Source organism: Heterodontus francisci, chromosome 13, assembly GCF_036365525.1.
Source record: "Heterodontus francisci isolate sHetFra1 chromosome 13, sHetFra1.hap1, whole genome shotgun sequence".
NCBI lineage: Eukaryota > Metazoa > Chordata > Chondrichthyes > Heterodontiformes > Heterodontidae > Heterodontus > Heterodontus francisci.
This window is the reverse complement of record NC_090383.1, coordinates 44,405,393-44,417,534: the sequence shown is the minus strand read 5'-3', so window position 1 is coordinate 44,417,534 and position 12,142 is coordinate 44,405,393. Positions and strand designations below refer to the sequence as shown.

The 12,142-nt window shown below is 41.6% G+C and overlaps 1 protein-coding gene across 2 annotated transcripts in view; it reads left to right on the top strand.

Annotated features, from left to right (window-relative positions):
- tcp1 (t-complex 1) overlaps nucleotides 1–12,142 on the top strand; it is a 71,121-nt gene that overhangs the window by 26,690 nt on the left and 32,289 nt on the right. For both annotated transcript variants that reach the window (XM_068044744.1, XM_068044743.1), the window contains 4 exons: nucleotides 3,655–3,783; nucleotides 4,994–5,091; nucleotides 6,712–6,822; nucleotides 7,734–7,915. In XM_068044744.1, the coding sequence (XP_067900845.1) occupies nucleotides 3,655–3,783; nucleotides 4,994–5,091; nucleotides 6,712–6,822; nucleotides 7,734–7,915 (520 nt within the window). The remainder of the gene's footprint in view (nucleotides 1–3,654; nucleotides 3,784–4,993; nucleotides 5,092–6,711; nucleotides 6,823–7,733; nucleotides 7,916–12,142) is intronic.

Genomic DNA, 12,142 nt, shown 5'->3' with positions numbered 1-12,142 from the left:
GGGCTATGATATCTGCAGAGATCTAAGCTCTGAAGTCTCGCCATGTGCATTGTGAACGGTTAACAGGAGGACGAGGCTGCACAAATATCCCTATCCTCAACGACGGGAGAGCCCAGCACATCCGTGCAAAAGACAAGGCTGAAGCTAGATGGATAAAGAACTGACTGGGCAACAGGAGACAGAGTAGCAGTAGAGGGGAGTTTCTCAAAATGGAGACGTGTGACCAGTGGTGTTCCACAGGGATCCGTGCTGGGACCACTGTTGTTTGTGATATACATGAATGATTTGGAGGAAAGTATAGGTGGACTGATTAGCAAGTTTGCAGACGACACTAAGATTGGTGGCGTAGCAGATAGTGAAGGGGACTGTCAGAGAATACAGCAGAATATAGATAGATTGGAGAGTTGGGCAGAGAAATGGCAGATGGAGTTCAATCAGGGCAAATGCGAGGTGATGCATTTTGGAAGATCCAATTCAAGAGTGAACTATACAGTAAATGGAAAAGTCCTGGGGAAAATTGATGTCCAGAGAGATTTGGGTGTTCAGGTCCATTGTTCCCTGAAGGTGGCAATGCAGGTCAATAGAGTGGTCAAGAAGGCATACGGCATGCTTTCCTTCATCGGACGGGGTATTGAGTACAAGAGTTGGCAGGTCATGTTACAGTTGTATAGGACTTTGGTTCGGCCACATTTGGAATACTGCGTGCAGTTCTGGTCGCCACATTACCAAAAGGATGTGGATGCTTTGGAGAGGGTGCAGAGGAGGTTCACCAGGATGTTGCCTGGTATGGATGGCGCTAGCTATGAAGAGAGGTTGAGTAGATTAGGATTATTTTCATTAGAAAGACGGAGGTTGAGGGGGGACCTGATTGAGGTGTACAAAATCATGAGAGGTATAGACAGGTTGGATAGCAAGAGGCTTTTTCCCAGAGTGGGGGATTCAATTACTAGAGGACACGAGTTCAAAGTGAAAGGGGAAAAGTTTAGGGGGGATATGCGTGGAAAGTTCTTTACGCAGAGGGTGGTGGGTGCCTGGAACGCGTTGCCAGCGGAGGTGGTAGATGCGGGCACGATGGCGTCTTTTAAGATGTATCTAGACAGATACATGAATGGGCAGGAAGAAAAGAGATACAGACCCTTAGAAAATAGGCGACATGTTTAGATAGAGGATCTGGATCGGCGCAGGCTTGGAGGGCCGAAGGGCCTGTTCCTGTGCTGTAATTTTCTTTGTTCTTTTTTTTGTTCATTTACAACCATCTTCAGCCAGAAATGCCGAGTGGATGATCCATCTTGGCCTCCTCCAGATGCCAATCTTCAGCCAATTCGATTCACTTCAGGTGATATCAAGATATCAAGTGGATACTGCAAAAGCTATGGGTCCTGACAACATTCTGGCAATATTACTGAAGGCTTGTGCTCCAGAACTGGCCATGCCCCCTAGCCAAGCTGTTCCAATAGAGCTACAAAACTGGCATCTACCTGGCAATGTGGAAAACTGCACAAGTATGTCCTGTACACACACAGCGGGACAAATCCAACCCAGTCAATTACTGCCCCATCAGTCTACTCTCGATAATCAGCAAATTGATGGAAGGTATCGTCGACAGTGCCATCGAGTGGCACTTACTCAGCAATAACCTGCCCACTGATGCTCACTTTGGGTTCTGACAGGGCCACTCAGCTCCTGACCTCATTACAGCCTTGGTCCAACCATGGACAAAAGAGCTGAACTCCAGAGGTGAGGAGAGAGTGATTGCCCTTGACATTGAGCCAGCATTTGACTGAGTGTGACCTCAAGGGGCCCGAGTAAAGCTGGAATTGGAGGGGAGGACTCTTCACTGGTTGGAGTCAGACCTAGCACAAAGAAAGATAGTTGTGGTTGTTGGAGGCCAATCATCTCAGCCCCAGGACATTACTGCAGGAGTTCCTCAGGGTAGTGTCCTATGCCCAACCATCTTCAGCTGCTTCATCAATGACCTTCCTTCAATCATAAGGTCAGAAGTGGGGATGTTCACTGATGATTGCACAATATTCACCATTGCAACTCCCCAGATATTAAAGCAGTCAGTGTCCATATGCAACCAGATCTGGACAAAGTTCAGGCTTAGGCTGGTAAGTGGCAAGTAACATACATGCCAAACAATGACCATCTCAAAAACAAGAGAGAATCCAACCATCTCCCCTTGACATTCAATGGCATTACCATTGCTGAATCCTCCAATATCAACATCCTGGGGGGTTACCATTGACCAGAAACTGAACTGAGCCAGCCATATAAGTGCTGTGTAACGAGCAGGTCAGAGGCTGGAATTCTGCGGCAAGTATCTGACCACCTGACTCCCCAATTCCTGTCCACCATCTACAAGGCACAAGTCAGGAGCGCGATGGAATACATTGCACTTGCCTGGATGAGTGCAGCTCCAACAACGCTCAAGAAGCTCGTCACCATTTAGGACAAAGTAGCCCGCTTGATTGGCACCCCATTCACCACCTTCAATGTTCGCTCCCTCCACCACCGATGCACAGTGGCAGCAGTGTGTACCATATACAAGATGTATTGCAGCAACTCACCAAGGCTCATTCAACGGCACCCTGCAAACCAGTGACCTCTGCCACCTAGAAGGACAAAGGTAGCTGATGCATGGGAATACCACTACCTGCAAGTTCCCCTCCAAGCCACACACCATCCTGACTTGGAACTATGGCCATTCCTTCACTGTCGCTGGTTCAATATCCTGGAACTCCCTCACAGTACTGATGGTGTACCTATACCACAGGGACTGCAGCAGTTCAAGAAGGTGTCTCACCACCACCTTCTCAAGGGCAGTTAGGGATGGGCAATAAGTGCTGGCCTAGCCAGCAACGCCCACATCACGTGAAAGGAAATAAAGTTCCCCAAAAACTATTGTTCTAGCCGCCATTTTCCTTTTCCTGTTCGGGTTTAATGTTTTAATAACTGGATAAACTTGTTGAACATTTAGGGCAGCAAATGTATTGTTGCATTACATTTTATTTTTGGGTCCTGTGTTCTGTTCTCAGTTGTTTTTCTTTGAAATTGCAAACATTTATTAGGCTATCATCCAACTCACCACCTTCCTAGAGCTGTTGGTTCAGATGTTAAGTGGTGTCCATTTGAGCCAAATTGACTGAGATTCCAGGTCTTGCTCCCCGGTCTAGAAATCTCAACTGGGCTAATGGTTGGGGTACCCTTGGCTTCAGTTTCTGTTACACTTCCTGAGCCCAATCAGCGAAGGCTCCTTTTATCTGAAATACCCTTGCCATTGAGTGTTTTCCATCCTTGTACAAAACAAAATCATACACGCGTGAGGGGTTAGAAAGGATAGATAGCACCAACGGAAATAAACTTCGGTGAGAATTTTTATTTGGGAAACCTGTACCCAGCTGGTGTACTTGCCTGAACTCTGATATTTCAAAGTAATCATCCTTTGGTGATGTCGCATGGTGACTGACTTGGTGAGATTCTACAGGTAAAGGCTTTTTTTTCAAAGCTGCATAGCTCTGAAGGAGGGTAAAGCTGTGTGTAATCATTCTAAGAATCAGTCTATACAAAGTAAGTGTTTTGGGGTTAAAAGAAAATATTTTCAGTTATCACTGAATCATTTCTAAATTTATACTTGTTTCTGATCTTGTGTAGGATGTCACCATCACTAATGATGGAGCGACAATTCTAAAGCTACTTGAAGTGGAGCATCCAGCTGCCAAGGTGTTGTGCGAATTAGCTGATCTTCAAGATAAGGAAGTAGGAGATGGTACCACATCAGTTGTAAGTAAATTTGTATCAGCTGGTTTGGTTTTATTTAAAAACTCTGCATAAGTGGGAAATACTTGTGAATTAACCTAAATTATTCTAAAGTATAAATATGTTGACCACTTAACTGTTTTAACTCTTTACTGACCAGCAGTCTTCTACAATAATTGATACATTGTAGAAAATTTCAGTACCATGGGCTGTGAGACCATCATTGTCACTGACTATTGTCTAGAATTAACTCAGTGAAGATGCAGCATAAACACAATTGTCCACATGAACTGGGGAGGAGGGAATTATTTTGAGAACCAAAGACTTTGAATCTGAATGATTAAGTTATACCCAAGTTATTTTCCTGTATCCCATTGGCCCCGAGTTGGCAATGCTATATTATGCTTTTGTTCATAATACAATATTTTAGATATAAAAGCTGTTTTTCTGCTTCAAGATGAAATGATCTAGTAGTTTTAAATTTCTTTTGGGCCTCCTTATCTTGAGAGACAATGGATACGCGCCTGGAGGTGGTCAGTGGTTTGTGAAGCAGCGCCTGGAGTGGCTATAAAGGCCAATTCTGGAGTGACAGGCTCTTCCACAGGTGCTGCAGAGAAATTTGTTTGTTGGGGCTGTTGCACAGTTGGCTCTCCCCTTGCGCCTCTGTCTTTTTTCCTGCCAACTACTAAGTCTCTTCGACTCGCCACAATTTAGCCCTGTCTTTATGGCTGCCCGCCAGCTCTGGCGAATGCTGGCAACTGACTCCCACGACTTGTGATCAATGTCACACGATTTCATGTCGCGTTTGCAGACGTCTTTATAACGGAGACATGGACGGCCGGTGGGTCTGATACCAGTGGCGAGCTCGCTGTACAATGTGTCTTTGGGGATCCTGCCATCTTTCATGCGGCTCACATGGCCAAGCCATCTCAAGCGCCGCTGACTCAACGTAATTACATAAATTGGAATTGGAGCTTGAAAATTGTATTTTCAGAACTTAACTATGCAAAGTCACATTTTATCATAATTCAATGAGTTTCCTCCAGATCTTCAAGGATTTTGGTTGTGTGTATGGATTAAAAAGATATTTTCTTGTTTTAGTTCACCTTTTGGTTTCTCATTTGACTTACGAATGCTAGATCAAAAATTCATCCGCCAGCTGTGAAAGCGAATGCAGTATAGGGGTAATAGTTGATAATTTCACAGACTGAGTTTCATTGTCCTTTTAATACAGGTTATTATCGCTGCAGAGCTACTTAAAGGCGCGGATGAATTGGTCAAACAGAAAATTCATCCAACTTCAATCATTGGTGGTTATCGTCTTGCCTGCAAGTAAGTTCTGGTAAAGTATTCAATAAGTCAAGTAGACACAAGTAATACAATCATTTGAGTATTGCAGATTTTAACTTGCACTAGTTTCTCTGGCATGAGGCACTGGTTGTCTTTGTGCAGAAGTTGAAGTTTGCTAGTTAACTTCAACTCACCCGAGTTATCTTTTCAAACCTTGAATGTTTGATTTTGCATTTGCAACATCTGTTTTATCAAGAAACCATGGTAAAGGAGCTAATGCCAGACGCAGCTATAGGTCGAACAGAGTAGGTGAGAACAGAAGATAAATTAAAGTAGTGGTTAGGTGAAACCAAGTTTGGAATAAACAAGTGGGAAGAGAAAAGTTTACAACAGTTATGATTTTATATACAAGACCTTTTTAATAAAAAGTCTGCTAATCGCATCTGACACTAAAACTTAATGGACTTGAAGTTATAGGTGGTAATATTTTAAGAGGTTCTTGCAGAGTTGTATAAATTTTTTGAATATGCCCAGCTTTCAAGAAACATCTTTTGGTATGGGGAACTGATGGTGGTGTTTACACTCAATGCAGAGTTTTTATTAGCAGAATGATAGAGCTCTGATTATGTACTCTTAAAATAATAGAGGTTGCTCTTACCCTGTACCCTGTGCCATGTGAAAAATGTTAAATGTTTTCAGCAAGCAGTAAATGGTAGTCTGTGGCTATTATTGGGCAGATATGTTATTGAGCCAGGACAGCTACCTGTCCTTTTCAGAAATTGTTAGGGCTGAAACTTAACTGTTATTACTGTACTACTTTGTGCTGGATGAACTCAATTAATAAACACAACTGCTATAATTGGTGGAGTCATTTTGTGTCTGTATCGACACCATACATTTCTAAAGAATGGTGGAAACAATGGTTAGTATAGCTTCAGTCTTAATTCTTCGGTTTAAAAAAAAATCTGAACTTTTATCTAGGGAATTTTTAACAGATAATGCCTTCTTGTCTAGTGTTAGATTTGATAAATGATTAACCTTTGCAAGAACCCACATCGTTTGGCTAGCTTGGCTTTGTTTTATGACTTGCTAGTTATTGTTCGTGGGGAGAAAAATATTGTCATAATAATGTGCTGAATTTGTTTCTGTACAAATGAAATGGCTGCACAGAACTCTAAACATTTTATAATGTTGATGTACTGTTAGTTGTGCTCTCCTCTAAATAGCTGCATAAAGTCTTGCTGAGAGTTGCTCATTTATAAACCAGGGATTGAACCAGAAATACTGCTGGGTGGCTCAGTGCTGTGTTTGCAGTGTTTATTCTCTGAGCAATTTGGGAAAGAGGTTGCTTTTACCATTCTAATGACATGGAGAGGAACGACTAGCATATGGTGGTCTGATTTATGAGGTTGGGTTAACAAACTGTTGAATTGACATCTTTGCAGCATCTAGATTGTATATGTTCATGCTTCAGGTTATTTAATATGCATAGTATTGCTCATTTAAGAATTCAAATTTTGTCACTTAAAATTTGATAGAGCTGAACATTGATTTAGTTACAAATTTTGATGCTTTATATTTTTGCCTGCTTTTGTAAATTTATAAATAGTAAATCTTATTTAATAAAGATGGGATATATTGTAAATATATGTTTTTTAACAGGGAGGCTGTCCGTTACATCCAGGAGAACCTGACAATTAACATGGATGAGCTAGGCAGAGAGTGTCTTGTCAATGCTGCGAAAACTTCCATGTCGTCAAAAATAATTGGAGTGTATCTTTCTAGCAGAAATGGCTGATGTACTTTTCTTGATACTTTTTCTTTCCTAAAGTCTCCACTGCAGATTACATGCTTGCTGTGAGGAATGGTTCAACATTGTGACACACTCGTCCTTTTTCTCCAGTGGGCATTCCAAATATGTGCACCTAGAATGAGGCATTTCCATTAGTACAAGTTTGGCTGTTTTTATAAAAAAAAACATTCTTAAGCTATTATTGCTAATGTCTTTTGTTCCCCTACTTAACACCAATTGGGATTGGCTAACACAACATATATCCAAGGATTACATTATTTATGCTCAGTTTTCTTCAAGGATAGAACCAAGTGTTTGAGTGCATTAGAAAATTTTAAAACAATCTTTCTTAAATATAATTGAAATACAAGCTTTGAAATGAATCCTTAAGTTTAATACCTGCAGTATTATACCTTGCTACATAGCATCAGCTTTAGAATTCTCCACCTATCTTGATATGTAATTACTTCAGTAAAACTTTATTTTACTTAAGCTAATTTCTGTTACAAAGTACAGTTAGTCTTGTGCTCGCTGATCATTTTGTTGCTATTCCGTTTCCAATTGTCTTGAAATTACAGCATGATTTCTTCTGTGCTGTTGATGTACAAATTTGATTTTGATGTAGATTATTCTAAGGTTAATTACATAGCTAGCAGAATTGTTTCTTTTGTGAGTTTGAGATGGGTACCGTTGAGTTGCACGTAAATTATCCACTAGCATTCCATGCTTGCAATTTGTTTGTATCTGACCAGGCTGCAAGTCAGATATTAAGGCATAGTACTTTCTTACCAGTGATGCAAGTTGAGTTTTCAATTGTGCTTTATTTATGTAATCCTTGATTTGATTTTTAAAAGTTTAACAATCCGTATGAACCTTGACTTGAATTATGTAGTGATGCAGATTTCTTTGCCAACATGGTGGTAGATGCTGCTCATGCAGTAAAATTCACAGATGCCAAGGGCCAGGCTCGCTATCCAATCAAGGCTATAAATCTGTTAAAGGCACATGGACGGAGCCAGAGAGAGAGTCTTCTGGTGAATGGATATGCACTTAATGCTACTGTTGGTTCCCAAGGTAAATTTCAGCAGCATATATGTTTGTTCTCTGTGGTTAAATGAAATAACATTAAGTACCAGTTATAATACCACCTGAGTACTTTCAACAGTGTCTGACATCATGGGGTGTCTGAGTTGCAGACAGGGCAGGGCTTACTCCTCAGCAAACAGCAAAGCAAACTAAATCTTAATTGATTCAGCAAATAGTCTTATTTACAGAGGCTATTTAAAGAGTCTCTGTGGACTTCAAGCTGACATCAAGCAGGTCTCAGCTGCTTTGCCTGATTTAAAAGCACAGTGATGCAAGATGCACTGAATGGTGGATTGTTACTTGCAAAATAAATCCCAGTTATTTATGGCAGTAACCTCTAGGTATGATCTGACGGGGGAATTCGCCACCATCTCTATTCTGGCTTGGAATAGTGGTGACACAAATAGCAGTGTCACAATATGCCACCAGACTAGAGCTCACTAATCTTAATATAAGTAAGAAAACAGTATTAGAAAAAATAATGCCACCAAAGGCTGACAAAACCCTGGGAAATAGTTTTCATCCCAGGGTTTTAAATGAAGTAGGTGAGAAAATTAGATCCAGCCACAATCTTCCAAACCGTTCTTGATTCAGGAATTGTTCCTTTAGGTTGGAGAATTGAAAATTCAACTCGATTGCTTAGAAAGGTGAGGCTGCAAAACAAAGAAATTATAGATCTGTTGGTCTTGTCTGTTGTGGGAAAATTAATTGAAATCTAGAATTGAGAGTGACTGAGAAATTTGAACTGATTTATAGAGAGTCAAGATGGATTTGGAAAAGGTAGGTCATGTTTAATGAACCTAATTGAATTTTTTGAGGAAGTAACTAAAGTAGTAGATGGGATTGTCTACGGATTTAATTTATATGAAGTTCCAGAAGGCATTCGGTAAGGTTCTACATGAGATTTTTAGTTAAAATTGAAGCTTATGGAATTGAAGGGAAATTATTGACCTGATGACGTTGATTGAGACAGCATATGGATAATGGGCATGTACTCCTATTGGAAGGAAGTGGCTGTTGGTGTCCCGCAGGGATCTGTGCTGTGGCCTCAACTGCACACTTCTAATATGGACAACGGAGAGCCATATATCAATGACACAAAGATTGGTATAGGAGTACTGTAGATGGGGTTACAAAGACACACTGATATACTAAGTGAGTGGGAAAAGCTATGACAGATGGATTTCAATCTAGGCAACTGAGGCCATCCATTTTTGATCGACAAAGTATTAAATGGTGAAAAGCTATGATAGTGAAGATTCAGAGAGATTTAGGGGTCAATGTGTACATATCTCTAAAATACAGCTGGGTACAGTCAATATGGCACAGAAGGAGGCCATTTCACCCATCCGTCCATACTGGCTCTCTATAGAGTCAGTCCCATTTCCCTGCTGTATCCCCGTAGCCCTGCAAGTTTATCTCCCTCAAATGCCCATCAGATTTTCTTTTGAAATCATTCTTCATCTCTGCTTCCACCATCCTCATAGGCAGTGTTCCAGGCCATGACCACTCGCTCTCTAAAAGTTCTTCCTCACAGCTCCCCTGCATCTCGTGCCCAAAACCTTACATCTGTGTCCCTTGTCCTTGTACCAGTGCTATTGGGAACAGATTTTCTTTGTCTACCTTATCTAAACCTGTCATAATCTTGTACGCCTCTCTGTTCTCCTTCGACCTCCTTTGCTCCAAGGAAAACAACCTCAGCCTCTCCAACCTAACCTTATAGCTAAATTCCCTCATCCGTGGCACCATTCTGCTAAATCTCCTCTGCCCCCTCTCCAGGGCCCTCGCATCCTTTCTAAACTGCACTAGCCAGAACTAGATGCAGTATTCTAGGTATGTTCATGCATTTATGGAGCTCAAGATCCCATATGCTTTGCTAATTATTCTCAATATGTCCTGCCACCTTCAGAGATCTATGCACATGAACCTGTCCGTATATACTTTGTTTTAGAACTGTCTACATTGTGTCTCGCTATCCCTTCTGCCAAAATGCATCATTTCACACTTTTCTGTATTAAATTCCATCTGCCACTTGTCTGCCATTCAGCTAGCCTTTCTGTCCTGTTGCAGTCCATCAGTATCATCCTCACTGCCATACCTCCAAGTTCGGCAAGCTTTGAAATTCTTCTCTGTATTCTAATATGAGGCACACATTATTTTGCCACATGAACATTAAAACTTAAAATTGCGGCTGGGAAGAAAAGAGGGCCTATCACAAGGAATTGCCAAGCCCCTGACTGGGAAGACATTTGCATGCTAGCAGACATTATTGGAACAAGGGACCCAGTCCTTTCTTCCCCAATACACAGAAGTAGTGGTTCGACCAGTTTAGTCACATGACTAACTGTTGGAGATTTTTTGTAAACTTGAACTTGCTGGGAGAAAGAAACTCAAAGCTGTTTGCTCCTGGACTGAACCCCTCTCTCCTGTATGCTCCCATCTCTTTCTCACGGAATGGAAGACCCATTGAGGACACGTGAACTCAGAGAAAAGTCTCCTGTGTGAACACGGTTTGAGAAGAATACTGGGGCCCCAACGAAAAGTAAGAGCTGTCTACAATCAAAGACTCTACGGCGAGCTGGAAACACAAAACAGTAACAAGAAATAACCCCCCCTCAGAGACTGCCTCAAAAGTCTCTATTTTTCTTCTCTTTTCTGTCCCTATTTGCATGTGTGTATCATGTGTACGTGCTAGCGTGGGCGCGTCGTATATCTGTAGGCGTTAACTGATTTAGAGTTAAAGTTTAATAAATTTCACTTTAAAACTAAGAAAACTTGTTTGTGTTCATTTCTTTGCCTTCTAATTGGAAAGTTGTGAACAAGGATTCACCAAGGGGAGCTGAAAACAGTGTGTTTAAAAATCAAACCCTTTTGAATAAGACCAAGTGAAGACTAAAAAGGACCCTTAAACATCTTTCTCACCTGGTTGTAACAAAGCGGTGGTCCGAGCACTGACTCTTGGGAAACACTACTATTTACCAGCTACGTTTTACTCGGGGAACAGGGGAAACAGAAATCGCCAACTATGAGTTTGACACAGAAGACCTTTTTGTGTCTGGCTTTTAGTAGTGTGGTTGGGGTCTGGTATTTGCTGAAAGAGCATTGGATTGCAACAATCTGTTTGGCTTAGCATTTGCTCTTTATGATGTTGAGCTCCTGCACAATATCCATTGCTTTCCCTTCATTAACCTTCTCTGGTACTTCATCAAATTCAATTACATTAGTCAAGCACGATCTGCCTTTTACAAATCTTGGCTCTCTTGAATTAACTCAAACTTTTCCAAGTGTCTGTTGATTTCCCCCCCCCCCCCCCAATTATCGTTTCTAAAATCTTTCCCATGCTGATTTTAAACTGAAGAGCCTGTAGTTGCTAGGAATGTCCTTACACCTTTTATTTTATTTAGAAATACAGCACTGAAACAGGCCCTTCGGCCCACCGAGTCTGCTGACCAACAACCACCCATTTATACTAATCCTACATTAACCCCAAATTCTCTACCACATCCCGACCATTCTCCTACCACCTACCTACACTAGGGGAAATTTACAATGGCCAATTTACCTATCAACCTGCAAGTCTTTGGCTGTGGGAGAAAACCGGAGTACCCGGCGGAAACCCACGCAGACAGAGAACTTGCAAACTCTGCACAGGCAGTACCCAGAACTGAACCCGGGTCATTGGAGCTGTGAGGCTGCAGTGCTAACCACTGCGCCGCCCAAATTCTTGAACAAGGGTGTCTCATTCGCCACTCACCAATCCTCTGGCACCTCCCCCATACCTGGAAAAAATTGGGAGATTATGGCAAGTCCTTCCGCTATCTCCACCCCCACTTCCTTTAGCAACCTTGAATGTAAGCCATCTGGACCAGGTGACTTATCAGCTCTAAGCATAGCCAACCTTTCCAGTGCATCCAGTCTCAGTTTTCACCCCATCCATTACCTCTACCATCTCCACTTCAGCTAATATTTTGTCAACATCCTTAGTAAACACCAGTGCAAAGTACTCCGAGTATTCTAGCCTTGCCCTGTATCTTTAAGCATATAATCACCCTCTTTGTCCCTAAGGGGCCTCACTCTACCTCTTACTACCCACTTACTATTTACATGCCAGAAAAAGATTTTTGGGTTCCCTTTTATGTTAATTACCTTTCTATTTTCATTCTCCCTTTGCAAATCTTTTCTTCACTTCCACTCTTATTAGATTTGGTCTGGTTC